Below are 15,186 nucleotides of genomic sequence, written 5' to 3' on the forward strand. Positions count from 1 at the left end.
ATTTTCAGTGCAAGTTTAAAAGGAAACAAAAGTGTTTAAAAACAATGATACAGTGTACATCATTCTATATTTGAACACAATTGCTACATGATATTTTCAAATGGTAAACTCCTACATTGTATGTGTATCATTGGTATTAGTCTTTCATAATGATTTTGTTTTAAGTTATTTTAATATTCAGGGCATTTCACTGTCATTTCAAATTACACAGTGACATAAGAGAAACATACTATATCTCTTTTCTTATTAAAGAAGGTCTTCAGATAAGTTATGATTCTGTGTTGTGCAAAGGCACATGAACAAGCAAAGACGATTCCATGTTCATCGACTAAATCAACGTGAAGAAATTTACTTTTTCTTATCTATATGCATTTCTATTTCGAGTTTTTCAGAGATGCAATTAAGAATTAAATCCGAAGAGATATAAAATAATACTGCGCAACGATTTAATCAAAAGTAGCTGTCACTTTGAAAGGTTGATTCCTATTGTCTTGTGTCGGCAAGTTTCATCTTTTAATATCAATTTGATTAAGATGAGCATATGTCAAACTTCTCAAAAGCTCTTGCTAATCTCTCTTTGATTGTTCATCCTGTATTTCTAAGACGGTTTCAAACAAATGCTGAATTTCTTGAATGCTACATCTATTGAAAGTAATGCATTTTGTCCAATCAAGTGCTATCGTGGTATTCAAACATCATGAAACGACTGGCATTTATTGATCAAATAAACATTTACCGGGTCTGGATCCCCTGCGTATGCAAACTGGGTTAATTTCTACAACTTCGTCATGAAACTGAATCACAATGGCTATAGATAGTACGATGAGAGTCTTACGATATCAACAGATAAAGAGGAAAAATAAAAAGAAATGTGGGTTATGTTTTCTTTTGATATTGAGTCAATTCTATAGTATTTTTTTATATAATACTCTATCCTTTTTACCTTTTCGTCCTCAAATTCGATTTCCATTCGAAACGCCACGGCTGCATAAGAGATGTAAATATTGATAACCAGTAACTTATATGAACTGATAAATAAAATTCATTTCTTAAGGTGTGAATGCATTATGGCCGAAATACCCTTATCCCAGGTATATCCAAGTATCACCCTACGTTACATTATCTTTTACAACATTATCTTCATATCACTGTTTTGATGTTCTGGTAGAACTCTGTTTGTATCACTCGGAACAATTTGTCCAAACAGTAGTGCTCTGTGAAAAGAGAAGGAGAAAATACAATATACAACCTCATAGTGACATAATTATATTCATCAGTCCTTTATGAACATAAGAAAACTTGTGGTATATTCACGCATTCATGATGTTCACGATAAAGAAGGGACGTATATACCAGAGGATCGAAGCAAGCATGGTTACAGACTACCAGAGTTTATACTAAAAAGAAAAGCAATAGTGTGGAGCACCGGAAACCGGAGAAGAATGAGAGCATGACTAGTCCCGAGACTGCATCTACCAGCCTAAACACCCTGTCTGCTTATAGCCCAATGTCACGTTAATTAGTGAGAACACGCCCATGTGACCGTGCACTGCAGCGTTTGAAACGGCAGTAGGCTCTAGTCTAAAATGACCGATTAGTGCCAACTAAAGACGCACGACTGTTTCACTCACCACGCCGTCCACGTCCGCGATGAACGAAACAGTGACTACTGGTACTCTCGTGATGGCATTTCGCAGTAACAAAGCATTACCATGGTATTGAAAAAAAGACAAGAAAACAAAAGTGATCTGTCATCTTGACATCATGAAAAACAAAATGGTGCATTGGTTGAGTTTATCATGTCTTCTTTTAATATTTATTACTACCTTACTCATTCTACTCAATCAATGTGCATTTTTACAGGATGCAGTTTCAGATGTACATATCGATTGTGATAATCTTATGTATGTGCACATTGAGACCACGGACATGCCTCAAAATCTTACTTGTATTTGGAAAGCAAATATTCATTGACCATTCGTAGTAATTTCTCATTGATTCATATGTTTGCAATAAAAAGTCAATATTTACCATTCGAGCTCTACTGAGCTAATTTGCCGCAACAGTCAAGGTTATGATCCTCACATAAATTACATTGCTACTCAGAACAAATGAATTATTTTGGACTACTAGTATCAGGGTATGATCCTGCAATGTGCCTACATATACATAGGTTTGCCCGATGTCAAAATTTGTTATTGGCAACCTTCAGACCACCAAACTAGTTGTTGTTTTCATTGGGAAGTGCGCGCTTTGAAAACCTCTTTAGATTAATGAGTGTTGGGTTCCCATAAAGCTAATGGAGATATCTATCATATAACAAACAAGCATTGTGTTTTGTGGTCGTGGGTCAATGGCGTCAGAGGAATAAGTGCAAATATCTATGCTATATAGTGTTAGAATATGAGGTCCTTGAACAATGACAAAAACGAAATCCCCCAAAAAGCAGTACCTGCAATGTAATTATGTTACAGATACTGCTTTTTTTTCCTTGGGGCGAGGGAGGATTACGCAATTAAAAGGGAGGATGCTTCGTAATTATATCAGAGGCCTTTACTAGACCAGACATTACGTTGGCAGCACATCCTTATTTATTCAATGATCATTTCCCCTTAGAAAAATATATGATTAAAATAAAATGTGCTCACAAAAATCCAACCATACTACGCGTGCTTGACTTGACATAATGTGTGAATGTGTTCTGCTGTGTGTGTGTCTGTGTGTGTGTGTGTGTGTGTGTGTGTGTTTGATTGATTGTTGTCATTAAACCAATTCATAGGCGTGAATTTTAGATAAACTAGGTCGTTGAAGAAGTTTACCCAGAGCATGCATGGCGCTGCAGAATACGCATCAACCCTAGTCTGAAGTATGAATCATTTAGTACTTCGTGATTGTTATACAGTAGAAAACGAGACAACGGCGGAAAATTGCGAAGAATATGATTATGATTGAAACCAGTTGACTCAGCACAATGCATGGCAATATTCAGATGATCGAATTATAAAGCATTCTGCACGTGCCTTGCCATCGAGTAAACAATACGGCGCTTAAGAAAATTGCCAGGAAACGTACGGGCGTAATATTTTCAAACGCTGCCATAGTTTTATTGTAAATTCAATTTTCGTCTACAAAAGGAAATATGGATTACACAATTGCCCCATCACAGAGCCTTACTACAAGTGAGAGATAAAGAGAGAATGAAAAACACAGGGAAAGTGAGAGACAGAAAGAGAGGGGAAAAAATACAGTGAGAGGGGGCGACAGAAACGGGCGCTTTCAAGGCAAAGGTTTTCAGTGCCTACCTATTATGATTCATGAAGCGAAGAGTGGAGATGTGTGGATTTCGGATGTAAACATTTATAAGTGGACTCACATCAGCTCGCAGCAGGTTTATGAGGACGTCAAGCAGGTTTCAGCCGAGGGATTCAGGCGTCTGCTCTCACGTATATCCGAGAATGAGTCCACTGAAACTGGCCATGTGTCTTCTAGTTATCTCTTCGAGAAGTATGACGACACATGCGATGGGTAAGTTCTGTGAGTATGATGGTGCATCAGTTTAGCCCCGATCTGTCTAATTTGTCTCATTTCCTGTAACATCTACTTCAGAATTATATTTATCTTATTAGGCAATATTAAGTCTTTTCTTACTTCACCTTACGTCTATGAAAGATACATTATAAATACTTATTGAAATTGGTAAGAACATTGCATAAAGAATCATATACATATACATGTACACATATTTACATACACTTGTGTGTGTGTGTGTCTGTGTGTGTGTGTGTGCGTATGGGCATGTGTATGTACATTTACATAACTTCGATGGCATAAAAGAAGCTTCACTATATATACATATATATAATATACATACACATATTTTTTTTTCATATATATTCACTTTTTAAAAGTAACTACCTTTTCCTTAAACCCCAGTGCATTTTGTGAAGAGCCCTAAGTTGATGTATTAGGCTGTTGTGTATAGGTAATCAAACCTTTGGCGCTTATCATGTACTAAAATACCCATGTTCATTTTTCATTTCTTTCTTTCTTGTGATTTGGCCTATATATTGTGAAGTTTAAAGAGAATGCTTGAGTAATAAGTAGAAACTCCTTGATGTTAGCAAGCCTTCGTTTCCTGTGAATGAAATTGATCATTCCATCTGAACTCTAACCAGGGGGTTAAGTGTTTACTTGTGTGTGTGTTGTTGGTTTTTTTTTTGAAAGAAAAAGAAAAGCGTCTCGAGGCTTCAAATTTCTTTGATACGTTGTATTCAGAGGATAATGTCTATGAAACGGCTGAGTCACCGGCTCCCTCATTAGTTATGTGATATCTGATAGGTTGCATTAGTATCATTGGTTTCATTCAAATTCTCTTTAAAGACTTATTTATTTGTGTAGTAAAAGTTTTTATGATCATGTACATCGAAATCTTTACAGTCTATGTTGTGTGTTGTATGATTACATTTTATCATATTGAATGTAATTTGACAAATATATTTTGTGATAAAGTAAAATGGTAAGATTTATATTGTAAAGCGTATGCATATGGAACTTTAATTTGTTTTATGCGCTATAGAAGCTTGATTATCATTATAACATTATTACTATTATTATTATTATTATTATCATCATCATTATTATTATTACTATTACTATTAGCAACAAGCGGATATACTGCCAATAGAATTACAAGTAACTTGAATGGATGCGATGTATATGAAAGTCTTTGAGTGTGTAGGCATGTGTATAAGAGAGAGAAAGAGAGTAGAGAGCGAGTGAGTGCGTGTGCGTGTGCGTGCGTGTGTGTGTGTGTGTGTGTGTGTGTGTGTGTGTGTGTGTGTGTGTGTATGTGTTGTATTATGTGAACGAGTCCTGGTTATTCTCTTCTCGATCTATGGAAAGACACGCTTGGGTTTTTGAAAAAACAAACAAGAGCATGATTTGCGATGCTAGAACAAATATCGAGGAGACAGCGTCCTCCTGATTTTCCAAAATGTTTGCGAGATGGACGGGTGTAACTGCATGCATTATTTGCTATTTCACCGTGGGCCTTAGATAAGTCATTTATATTGGAAGGCTGATAATCTAGTTATGTACATAATATGAAATGCCGTTTCACTCCAGTCGTTATATCCTTTTCATTTCTAAGTTATTGATTCCATGCAGATTATAAATGCATGATTTTTTCGCCATGCAATATGGTTATTCGTTTAACACATACTACAGAGGATTATGAAATTAACAGAACAAAAAAAAAATCGTTTTCCAGGTATACAACAATTTTAACATAATGCAATAAGGAGCGAAATCAGCAAATGCTAGTTTAATGGTACCTGCTAAACCTTATGCATGAGGAAAAAAACCCCTATAAAAACAATCCCTGCTAATATTTCGTTATATGACACTCTACAAAACAGCAATCTTTACAGTTAAAACTGTGCCTTGTACCTTTCCAAAATGGTCTTTTTCGAGCTACCGCATGTCTTCAGACCAAAGGTCGACGAAAGGTCATTTCCTTAAGATATTACATCAGAGTGCTCTTCTGAAATTTCTGCTGTCAAAATCTTGATCGTCATTTATAGACTTTTTTCCCTCTTATCGATGCTAACAGACGTAAAGCTTGAAATAGATCATCTGAGTTATGACAGAGAGAACATAGTGCTGCTGGTTTTTTTTCCTTGCTGTAGCTTTTTTTAAAAATCTAAATACTGCTGGGTACATTTATTCATTGATATCTTTTCTAGGCTGTATAAAGCTATGACACCATTTCATATATGCATGTATCATTAGTTTATTTATGCATTTCCTTGTGCATTTCTTGGTCTGAATTTTCGTAGCAAAATGTTGTGTGGTTCGACACTTTGTACAAGAGATCGAAACCAAATAACGCAAAAAAAGAAGAGATACAATAGAAAGGCTTTCCAGCAAACATACAAAACATACTTTCTATCAATAAGTATACCATTAAGTCTCACAAGACTCATTACAAGATGTACGACGAGTGCTGCAGTGACTTTTGACACAAGTCTCACATTTTTTGATGCTGCTATTTGTCAATCCCGCGTGAGACACTCTTCACTATTTTTTTTTTTCAATATGGAAGAGCAATGATGACTGAGAATTGATCTTAATATACGCCGGCCTCTTAGTCGTGGACGAAATGGATGTGATTGATGTAATACAAATTCATTCTGTAAGTTTTTGTACTTTTTAACGGAATCAATGGAATCAATTAAAAAAAACCGATGTTAAAATATTTAAACACTGCATGTTAAATGAAATGAGTTAGATTTAGCACAATTAAATTCTTTAACTGTGTGCTATTTAAAGAAGCATTACATTTCGTTAGCTGCAAATCTTCGCAGCACTTAAAAGACCCAAGACCATAACGCTGTTTTATGCTAAAAACTGCATTGCTTACCAAACTGAGAGATTAATACAACAAGAGGAGAAGAGAATAGAGGGTAAATGAAATATCAAACGTCAAGCTACATGGATATAGTTTGAATGTAACAGGAAGAAAATTATGATTTTATTTATCTGTCTGTTTATTTATTTATTTATTTCAACATATTTTGACAGGATAACAAGATCAGCATGTGAGTGCTGTTAAGGTCCTGTACAATCCTAATATATAAATGTAAAATCATGTTACATAAATACAAATAAACAATCAAAGTTAAAAGGAGTAAAACGTCTAGTTAGAATTAGTACTAACCGGATCAATGTACGATATAACAAAACAATGTAATCAAAAAATCTAAACCCTACTTGTTTACGATGATTTGATGATAACTTTGCTAAGTGTCCATTGAATTTTGTAGGAAGCAGCGACGCAAAGACGGAAAAAGACCTGGTCAAATGTCTCAAAAACAACTACGGAGAATTATCTGTATTGCCAGTGACAAATCATACCCAAACAGTTACCGTACTCTTCAGAATGCTGGTATACGAACTCATAGACTTTGTAAGTATATCATGTATAATATCATGTATGATTATTATAATCTACTGTAAGTATGTGACACTCACCCATCCTTTCTTAGGAAAAGATTGAAAAGGGGCAGACTAGGAAGAAGACAAAGAAAATAAATTACGGCGATATGAATGACAAGGTCCGTTTGACAAGACTGAATATTTACTGGAGTCTAAAGGGGCCTGAGGTTTCGATCCTGTAGCAGAATCTCCGCCAGAGACAAAATGACGGTCATTTTTACTACAGCGGTTGGCTACTATGGGATTGAGCAGTTTTAAATAGGTTTTCTTACTAAAACTTGCTAAGGTAGATATGAAGTAATTAGCTTGGGGTCATCCCACGAGACCGACACCCATGTATGAGTCATACAGGCCACGAGTTCGAAACTGGGCAAATAAAGCCCATGAGATTGACGCGAGGCAAAAACAGCCCATGAGTTCGACAGATACAACAAGGGGTTTAATGTGACGGTCTCGTGGGCCTTGTTTGTTTGGTGTAACTCATGGGCTGCATGGCTCGCTGGCTGTATAACTCGTGGGCTGTATGACTCGCGGGTGTTGGTCTCGTGACGTGCACCTACTAGCTTGGACAGCATCATTATTGAACCTTCTTCACTATTGGTTTTGCCTTCAAGTGGACACACAATATCCTTTTCCTTTTCTATATGAAGTCTCTTTAATCTGAATAATATTTGAGGAATAAAAATAGCAGCCGTCGAAGACATAACTTCATCACGTGAGCCATAAAATAGACCCAAAACTCAACCGAGATGCATGTTGAAAGAAACGATTAGATATGCCCAGTACGTGCGCTGATTATCGCTTTGGAAATAGCTGAAATCATTGGGACCTAATGCTTCACCCTATTTAGGAGAATGGTCCTCACAATTACAGCTTTTCATACGTTCCTTTGTCCCACCTTCTTTCTCATCGGTTCTTGCTGTGTACAAACACAATGAAATGTTGTTATCGTTGTGCAAACTATCAATTATTAGTCCCTGTCCTACTGTTCATGCTATTAATTAATGATACTATGTCACATTCTGATACGGAGCAGAACAAATAAACGAATGAAATGCAAGAAGCAAAATAGTTCCCCTATATAGGTCATATCACGAGGCTAGGAATCATCGCTTTCGTTACTATGAATTAAGACGTTATAATTTTTTAACAAAGATCTCATACTTATTTTGTTGAAAATAATTATGATGAAATAGGGTAAAGACACCACAAATAACAATCATTGATTACTTGTAAGTGTTTAAAATGTGTTTAAATGATAATTGCTGACAAGCGACAAATCTGAGTTATATTTTATAACCGAAACAACGACCAACAACTGTAAAATATTTTAATCAGTACTGTTGATATCAGTCATTACGTTTATTTTATGAGTTTATGACAAACTAGGGGTTTAACAATTTCATGAAGAAATTAGTGCAATGAAATTAAATGCGATAATTGATCTTTTACGTTTTGTCTAAAATACTGCAAAGGAGACCAGGCAAATGAATCAGGGAATGTCTTTTAAAAACAGCTTTGGTGCTCACTCTTGTCATCGATTTAATAACAGGTTTGTAGTTCGCAACATTTCTCTTTCTACTGTTTGTGTGTTAACGTTTCAAATATTTCTTTGGCTTTCATTTCATTGCCGAACAGGACCAAACCCAGCAAAAGATAAATATCCGTTCAAATATGAGAATGGTGAGTTATATTCCTTCTTATTGCATATACGTAAACCACTTAACTTAATATAAAGCTTTCTTTCTTTCTTTCTTTTTGTCGCCATCACTTTCTTTTATGTCTCATATTATAGACAGGGCTTTGAAAATCGGCATGACACATCATTATTTCAGTCAGACTGAATAGATGGCAAACGTCATTCATGTTAGAAGGCAGTGATTTCAAGCCTAAAATTTCACTCATACAACTGCAATCGAGCGCGAAGCGCAATTAGACATTTGCAGCAAATACAGAGCCTTCCTGTCGTAGGACAATAAGCCATCCATGAAACATAATTATGTGGAACCATGCCATAGCTTTTTTTTTCGTTTATCTGAGTCCGGTCGTGCATTTAGACAGACCATTTACATTATGCCAATCACTTTCATTAATTGCAGGTATGGATGGACGAGCATTTGCAGTGGGACCCGGTAGAGTACTCGGGACTCCAGAACATCACGCTAAAAATAGATGAGATTTGGCGCCCTGATCTATCTCTCGACCAAAAGTATGACTACGCTCTTACCACTCCAAATCGTTGCCATGACGGCAGCGGGCGGCATTCGCCTAAAAGCCCGACAATGGTTTTGCAAACGACCGAAAAGATAACAAACAACAAAATTGTGTGGTTCTCATACTCGGTAGTAATTCAGGCGCATAATGCAGTTTAACACGTTGAAAGCTGAGAAAAGGCATAAAAAGAGAAATTGCAACAATTATTATGCCAATTGACGCATAATGCGTAAAAATTAACTGCATCCCTGAAAACACATTATTATTATCATTTCATGGGAACAAGTTATTGCGGGGCATCAACCCCTACTGTAGTACTCGCTGGCGCCACAAATCCTCATTTATAGACATGGTGTTTTTTGTGCTTTTTTAATCCATAAACTTCCTGTTGATGTGGTGTATTTGCAATGTTTAAGAAGGTTTATTATAATAATATCAGTAATGTAAAAGAGAAAATATTCATCCTATAAAAGATGTAATCCTCCAAAATTAATGAAGGCCCCAGAGTGCAATGCCTTATTAATCACACTTTACATATACTGAAAAAGGAGATTGTATCATGTTAGTCACCTGTATAATAACCTATTCGCAAAATATTCATAGTGTATACATTTCTTTTTCTGTGCAATCGTCATAAAACATACGGAAGCTTTAAAGGTAGGGGATACCTTTTACAGAACTCCCAAAATGCAGCAAAACATTAAATTTGAACCTCACGGGACTTGTTTAGGCTACTGCTAAGAAATTTGAAAGTCAACAGTTATCTACAATTTGAATAATGCACAAAACTCAACTACTCACTAGTTCTATGTGTCAGCCACACTCAAGCCTTTTTGTTGCAGTCTTCTGTATTTTTCTTATCTATAAACACAAATCTAAAAGTATGAGAGCTGATGTAATAACATATAGAGTGTGTGGCAAGAATGTATATAGAAATGTTTGTACGTTTTGATGAACTTTATTCACAAAATATACATGATGGACACACATGCAGTGCATGGGTCTGCAAAGGTAGCCTAGTAATGTACTGGAATTTACGGTGAGCCCCGAAAAGAATTCAATTCAAAATCTAACGGTCAATAAAAATGTACTAAATGTTACCTTCCACTTTCAATACTTTATGGGAGTTTCTAAAATGATGCTCTCTTAAACATACCACTGTGTTTATACAACTCTTCATTTAAGGCATGCAAATGGGATTCCCTACCTTTAAAGTGCCATTCGACTTGGAGACTTGGCGAGATAATTTATCTTGTCAAGTCAACATAATAGCTCTATCATATCGACTTATCAACTTTATAAGTTGACATGGAGACAAAAATTATCATGTCAAGTCGATTTCTAAAAATTTAAATGTCGTCATGGCAACATAACATATCTTGCCAAGTCACATCTAAAAAGTTACATGTCGTCATGGTGAGATAAGGTATCTTGCCAAGTCGACGTCTAAAAAATTACATGTCGTCATGGTGTGATAATGTATCTTGCCAAGTCGACGTCTAAAAAGTTACATGTCATCATGGTGACATAATGTATCTTGCCAAGTCGACATCTAAAAAGTTACGTGTCGTCATGGTGAGATAAGGTATATTGCCAAGTCAACATCGAAAAAAGTTACATGTCGTCATGGTGACATAATGTATCTTGCCAAGTCGACATAAAAAAGTTACATGTCATCATGGTGCATAAGGTATCTTGCCAAGTCGACATCTGAAAAAGTGACATGTCGTCATGCCTACATAACGTATCCTGGATTAAAAAGTAGCTCATTAAGTTAAATTTGACACCTTGCTTGCGTCAACATTGCCATGGGTTTTGTTACAGATCGAGTAAGGTTTCTTTGAAGGAAAATGATACAACATCTACTTTTTCCAAGTTTCAAAGAACCCTAACTCTCTAACTCATGTCAACGTTGACGCAAGCAAGGTGTCAAATTAAAGCTGGAGAGCTACTTTTTATTCCATCATACAAATTACAAGAAAAAAAAGTATGTATTGTTCAGTTGACTTTTGAACTTGCCTTTCCTTTTTAGGAACAAACTGTATGGAAGACGATGAATTAAAAAAAATAATATATCCAATCATGAGTGAATAAGGAAACTACACTCATTAACATTATCTAGTACTTCATTGTCAGTTATGCAAAATGGCAATGCTCATGAAATCACAGTATTTTTAGGAGTAATTCTCCATTTACATTTTACACAAAATTTCTCATTTTTCAGAGTATGTATTTTCACATCTTAAACTCTGAGTATATTTAGAACAGTTATCACTCTTTGTCAAACAACTCCTTTGAGTATAGGGTAGAAAAAAATGTAGCTTTCTAGAAAATTTAGAAAATGGGAAATTCTTATGTACAGAGAATGCAATGGAGACTTGATGACCCATGCACCATGACGACATGTAATTTTTTGTAAGTCAACTTGGCAAGATACCTTATGTCACCATGACGACATGTAACTTTTTAGATGTCGACTTGGCAAGATACCTTATGTCATCATGACGACCTGTAACTTTTTAGATATCAGCTTGGATAGATAACTTATGTCGCCATGATGACATGTAACTTTTCAGATGTCGACTTTGCAAGATACCTTATGTAGGCATGACGACATGTAACTTTTTCAGATGTCGACTTGGCAAGATACCTTATGCACCATGATGACATGTAACTTTTTCGATGTTGACCTGGCAAGATACTTTATCTCACCATGACGACATGTAACCTTTTAGATTTCGACTTGACATGATAATTTTTGTCTCCATGACAACTTGTAAAGTTGATAAGTCGACATGATAGAGCTATTATGTTGACTTGACAAGATAGATTATCTCGCCAAGTCTCCAAGTCGAATGGCACTTTAAAGCTTCCGTAAAAACAGAATAGTAGATGACATATTTTATGGCCTTTTCACACATACGCGCAGACTGGTTGTCGATCTCCAGCAATAAAAAAAAAAGTTTATGGCAACTATCAGCAACCAATCGACTACCAAACCCCACTTTTTTTTTGTTGCCAAACAGAGTGAAATGTACTTATGCTTGTCGGAAAATGATATGAAATAAGAATTGAATTGAATTGAATCGATTTGATCGGGTTTTTTGACCAGTTGCCCAGTTGCTGACCGTTTGCAAACCATTCGACGACCGGTTGGCGAGTGCTCTGAGAACGGTTTGCGAACAACAACAACGACAACAACAACGACAATGCACCATTGCTCGCGGAAAGGTTTGCAGATGGTGGGCAACTGGTCGGCAACATTATGAGGACCACTAACAACTGACCGCCGATTGTTTTGGGGCCCGGGTTGCCGATTGGTTTGGGGCTCGGCAACAAATGCTACAGGTTTACAAACGTGTGAAACTGCTCAGAAGTGCTATCTACTACCCGCCAATGAGGAACCAAGCAACATGGTTCTGCCCAGATAAGTAGTACAGTAGCTGACACGAGGACGCGGCACGTGGACGCAGACGCTCTAGAAAAACGTAATAGTAACTTTTATACATGTGGTCTGGTCGGCGGCCACTTGGCAAATGGTGGCCTATCAGTCCAATAATCTTCATGCCAAATACCAGAAATCACTGAAGACCAATCCGAAAGAGATTGGCAACAGTTCGGCGACTAGTTGCCAACCTTTTCGCGACCAAAGAGAGAAAGAAAAAAAAAACAACTACAAACCAAAAGAAACACAAGATAAAGAAATTCGCCGACCAGTTCGTCGGCAACTTTTTTTTTTCGATACACCACTGAAAACTTCTAGCCGACCAAAAGCGGTCGCCGTGACCGGTCTCAGACCGCTGACAACCGTTTGCGACTCCCCCGCCCCCCCCCCAAAAAAAAAAGAAAGAAAGAAAGAAAGAAAGAAAGAAACAACCTTATTTTACGACCTGTGATAACCAACTGCCACCCAGTGATTTCAGAGGTCGTAGAATGGTCGATGACCGGCTCCGTTTATGTGTGCCCAGGGCCCTAGCGATTAAGTGAACTTCAATGTACGTTACAGGGACATTTTGTTCATATCTCATGTTATATTAGCAAAGAAACGATGAAACCATATGCTTTGGTGTCATGGAATTTTGAAAAGAAAAACTACTTCTATATAAAAAAAAGGGAGAAAGGTAGATTTCTTCAGCCATTCCTATATCACTCCCGTGCAGCTTTTCTTGCATTAACTTTATTTACCTTTTTTTAAATTTGAAATCGTGTGCAATGTTAAGACACATTGTATATTCAACACATTCACGTTTCTACTTTCCTCACTTAATCCATTCTTTGCCAATGAGTCAAATGAGAACAAATTTTACGCACAAACCTACGGACAAGTAATTAATTTGGCAAACAGAGGGTTAATGGAAATGTAATTTCCGGAATACCTTCCAGTATCGACAAAAACTTCATTAGCATCGCAGAGAATTACGTGACGGTACGGTACACTGGCCGGGTGGACTGGCTGTTTCCCGCCATTACGACCTCGGCCTGCAAGATCGACGTAGAGTTCTTTCCCTACGACGTACAGCGCTGCAATTTGACATTTTACCCGTGGACTCTGGATGATCAAAAGGTCTGATCAATTTTAGATTTGAATCATGTCAATTAATGATCCAAAATGTATTATGCCATCTCCAATACAGGTCACTTTAGATAAACAAGAATCGATGTTAATTTGATGAAGAACCAACACGAAAAGAAAAGGGTTGTGAATCCTGTCACGGCCAATGCCATGAATTAAATTCTAATGAATCATTATGTGAGATAATGTGTACTGTCTGAAACTTCACACATGCTACTCATCATAGAAAAATTACGAATTGATGCACACCTTTATTCCGTTGATACAGCTGTCCAACCGAATAGACTGACAACCATGATTCAATGAGAAAAGCATATGCAGACCTGAAGTAGAAAGACCTTATATGCGTGTCTTTTATTGAACACGGGTACTTTCTGTTTGCGAAACCGTGGTGGTGTCATGAATCAAATGATGCCTTAATTGGCTGGATGGCAGATTCTTGCTTACCGTGCTTTGGATGGTTTTAGTCCATGGGCCAGGCCAGATATTGGTACCATCTGAGGTGGCAAAACCTTTTTGGTGTCATTTTGTTTGTCGGGCATAGATATGCTTATCAAGCTATGATAGCATTTCCAAATGAGTAGCTTAGTCATAATAATTGATTTTTTAACCAATTTGGTCTCGTTGTTATATCCCTATACTTCTGAATCGAAACTAACTGCTATACAAAGAAGAGCACTGTCTTCTGTGTGTTCCATAGAGCTGTAAAATACAGCTCTATGGTATGTTCACAGGTGTTCTGTTGTAAACGCGGTGCGCTTAGTCTTTATTCAAGGCAGCGAAGGGAATATCCAAAGGTTATGATGTCCACAGCGCTTAGTCTTTATTCTAGACGGCGAAGGGAATATCCAAAGCGTATGATACAGTGTGTATCCTTTTGTCTAAAAACAACAACAACAGAAAAGCAATTCCTCGTGAATTTTACCGTATTTTTCAATTATTTATCATTTTCCGGCGAAAACGCTTCGGTGAAAACGCTAATACCACGCCAATGTCGCTTTATTTCCATCCAACAATATAAGATAATGCAAAAACAATGTACCGGTACACTACGATATATTATAATAAATAATATTGTAAGTGAACAGAGTGATTTTTGTTTAAAACTGATGTATTTGTTGATAGGGTAGTATAAAAACAGTATAGATAATCCCTTTTAGGAGGAACTTTAGATATGATAACGGTACATTGGTCTAGATAAAGACTAAGCACACGGCATGACAGCTGTGGACATCATAACCCTTTGGATATTACCTTCGCTGCCTTGAATAAAGACTAAGCGCACCGCGTTTACAACAGAACACCTGTGGACATACGGAAGACAGTGCTCTTCTTTCTATAGCGGTTAGTTTCGATTCAGAAGTATAGGGATATAAAAACGAGACCAAATTGGTTAAAAATCA

General features: G+C 36.7%; 1 protein-coding gene across 1 annotated transcript in view; it reads left to right on the plus strand.

Moving 5' to 3' along the window:
- Nucleotides 1–3,455: 3,455 nt before the first annotated feature.
- LOC139726801 (uncharacterized) overlaps nt 3,456–15,186 on the plus strand; it is a 35,339-nt gene continuing 23,608 nt past the window's right edge. The window contains exons 1-5 of the mRNA XM_071637793.1: nt 3,456–3,525; nt 6,825–6,967; nt 8,635–8,679; nt 9,096–9,205; nt 13,594–13,774. Coding sequence (XP_071493894.1) covers nt 3,456–3,525; nt 6,825–6,967; nt 8,635–8,679; nt 9,096–9,205; nt 13,594–13,774 — 549 coding nt within the window. The remainder of the gene's footprint in view (nt 3,526–6,824; nt 6,968–8,634; nt 8,680–9,095; nt 9,206–13,593; nt 13,775–15,186) is intronic.

This window comes from Diadema antillarum, unplaced genomic scaffold, assembly GCF_040938485.1.
Source record: "Diadema antillarum isolate AM-2024a unplaced genomic scaffold, OU_Dant_1.0 seq00000100_RagTag, whole genome shotgun sequence".
Classification (NCBI taxonomy): Eukaryota; Metazoa; Echinodermata; class Echinoidea; order Diadematoida; family Diadematidae; genus Diadema; species Diadema antillarum.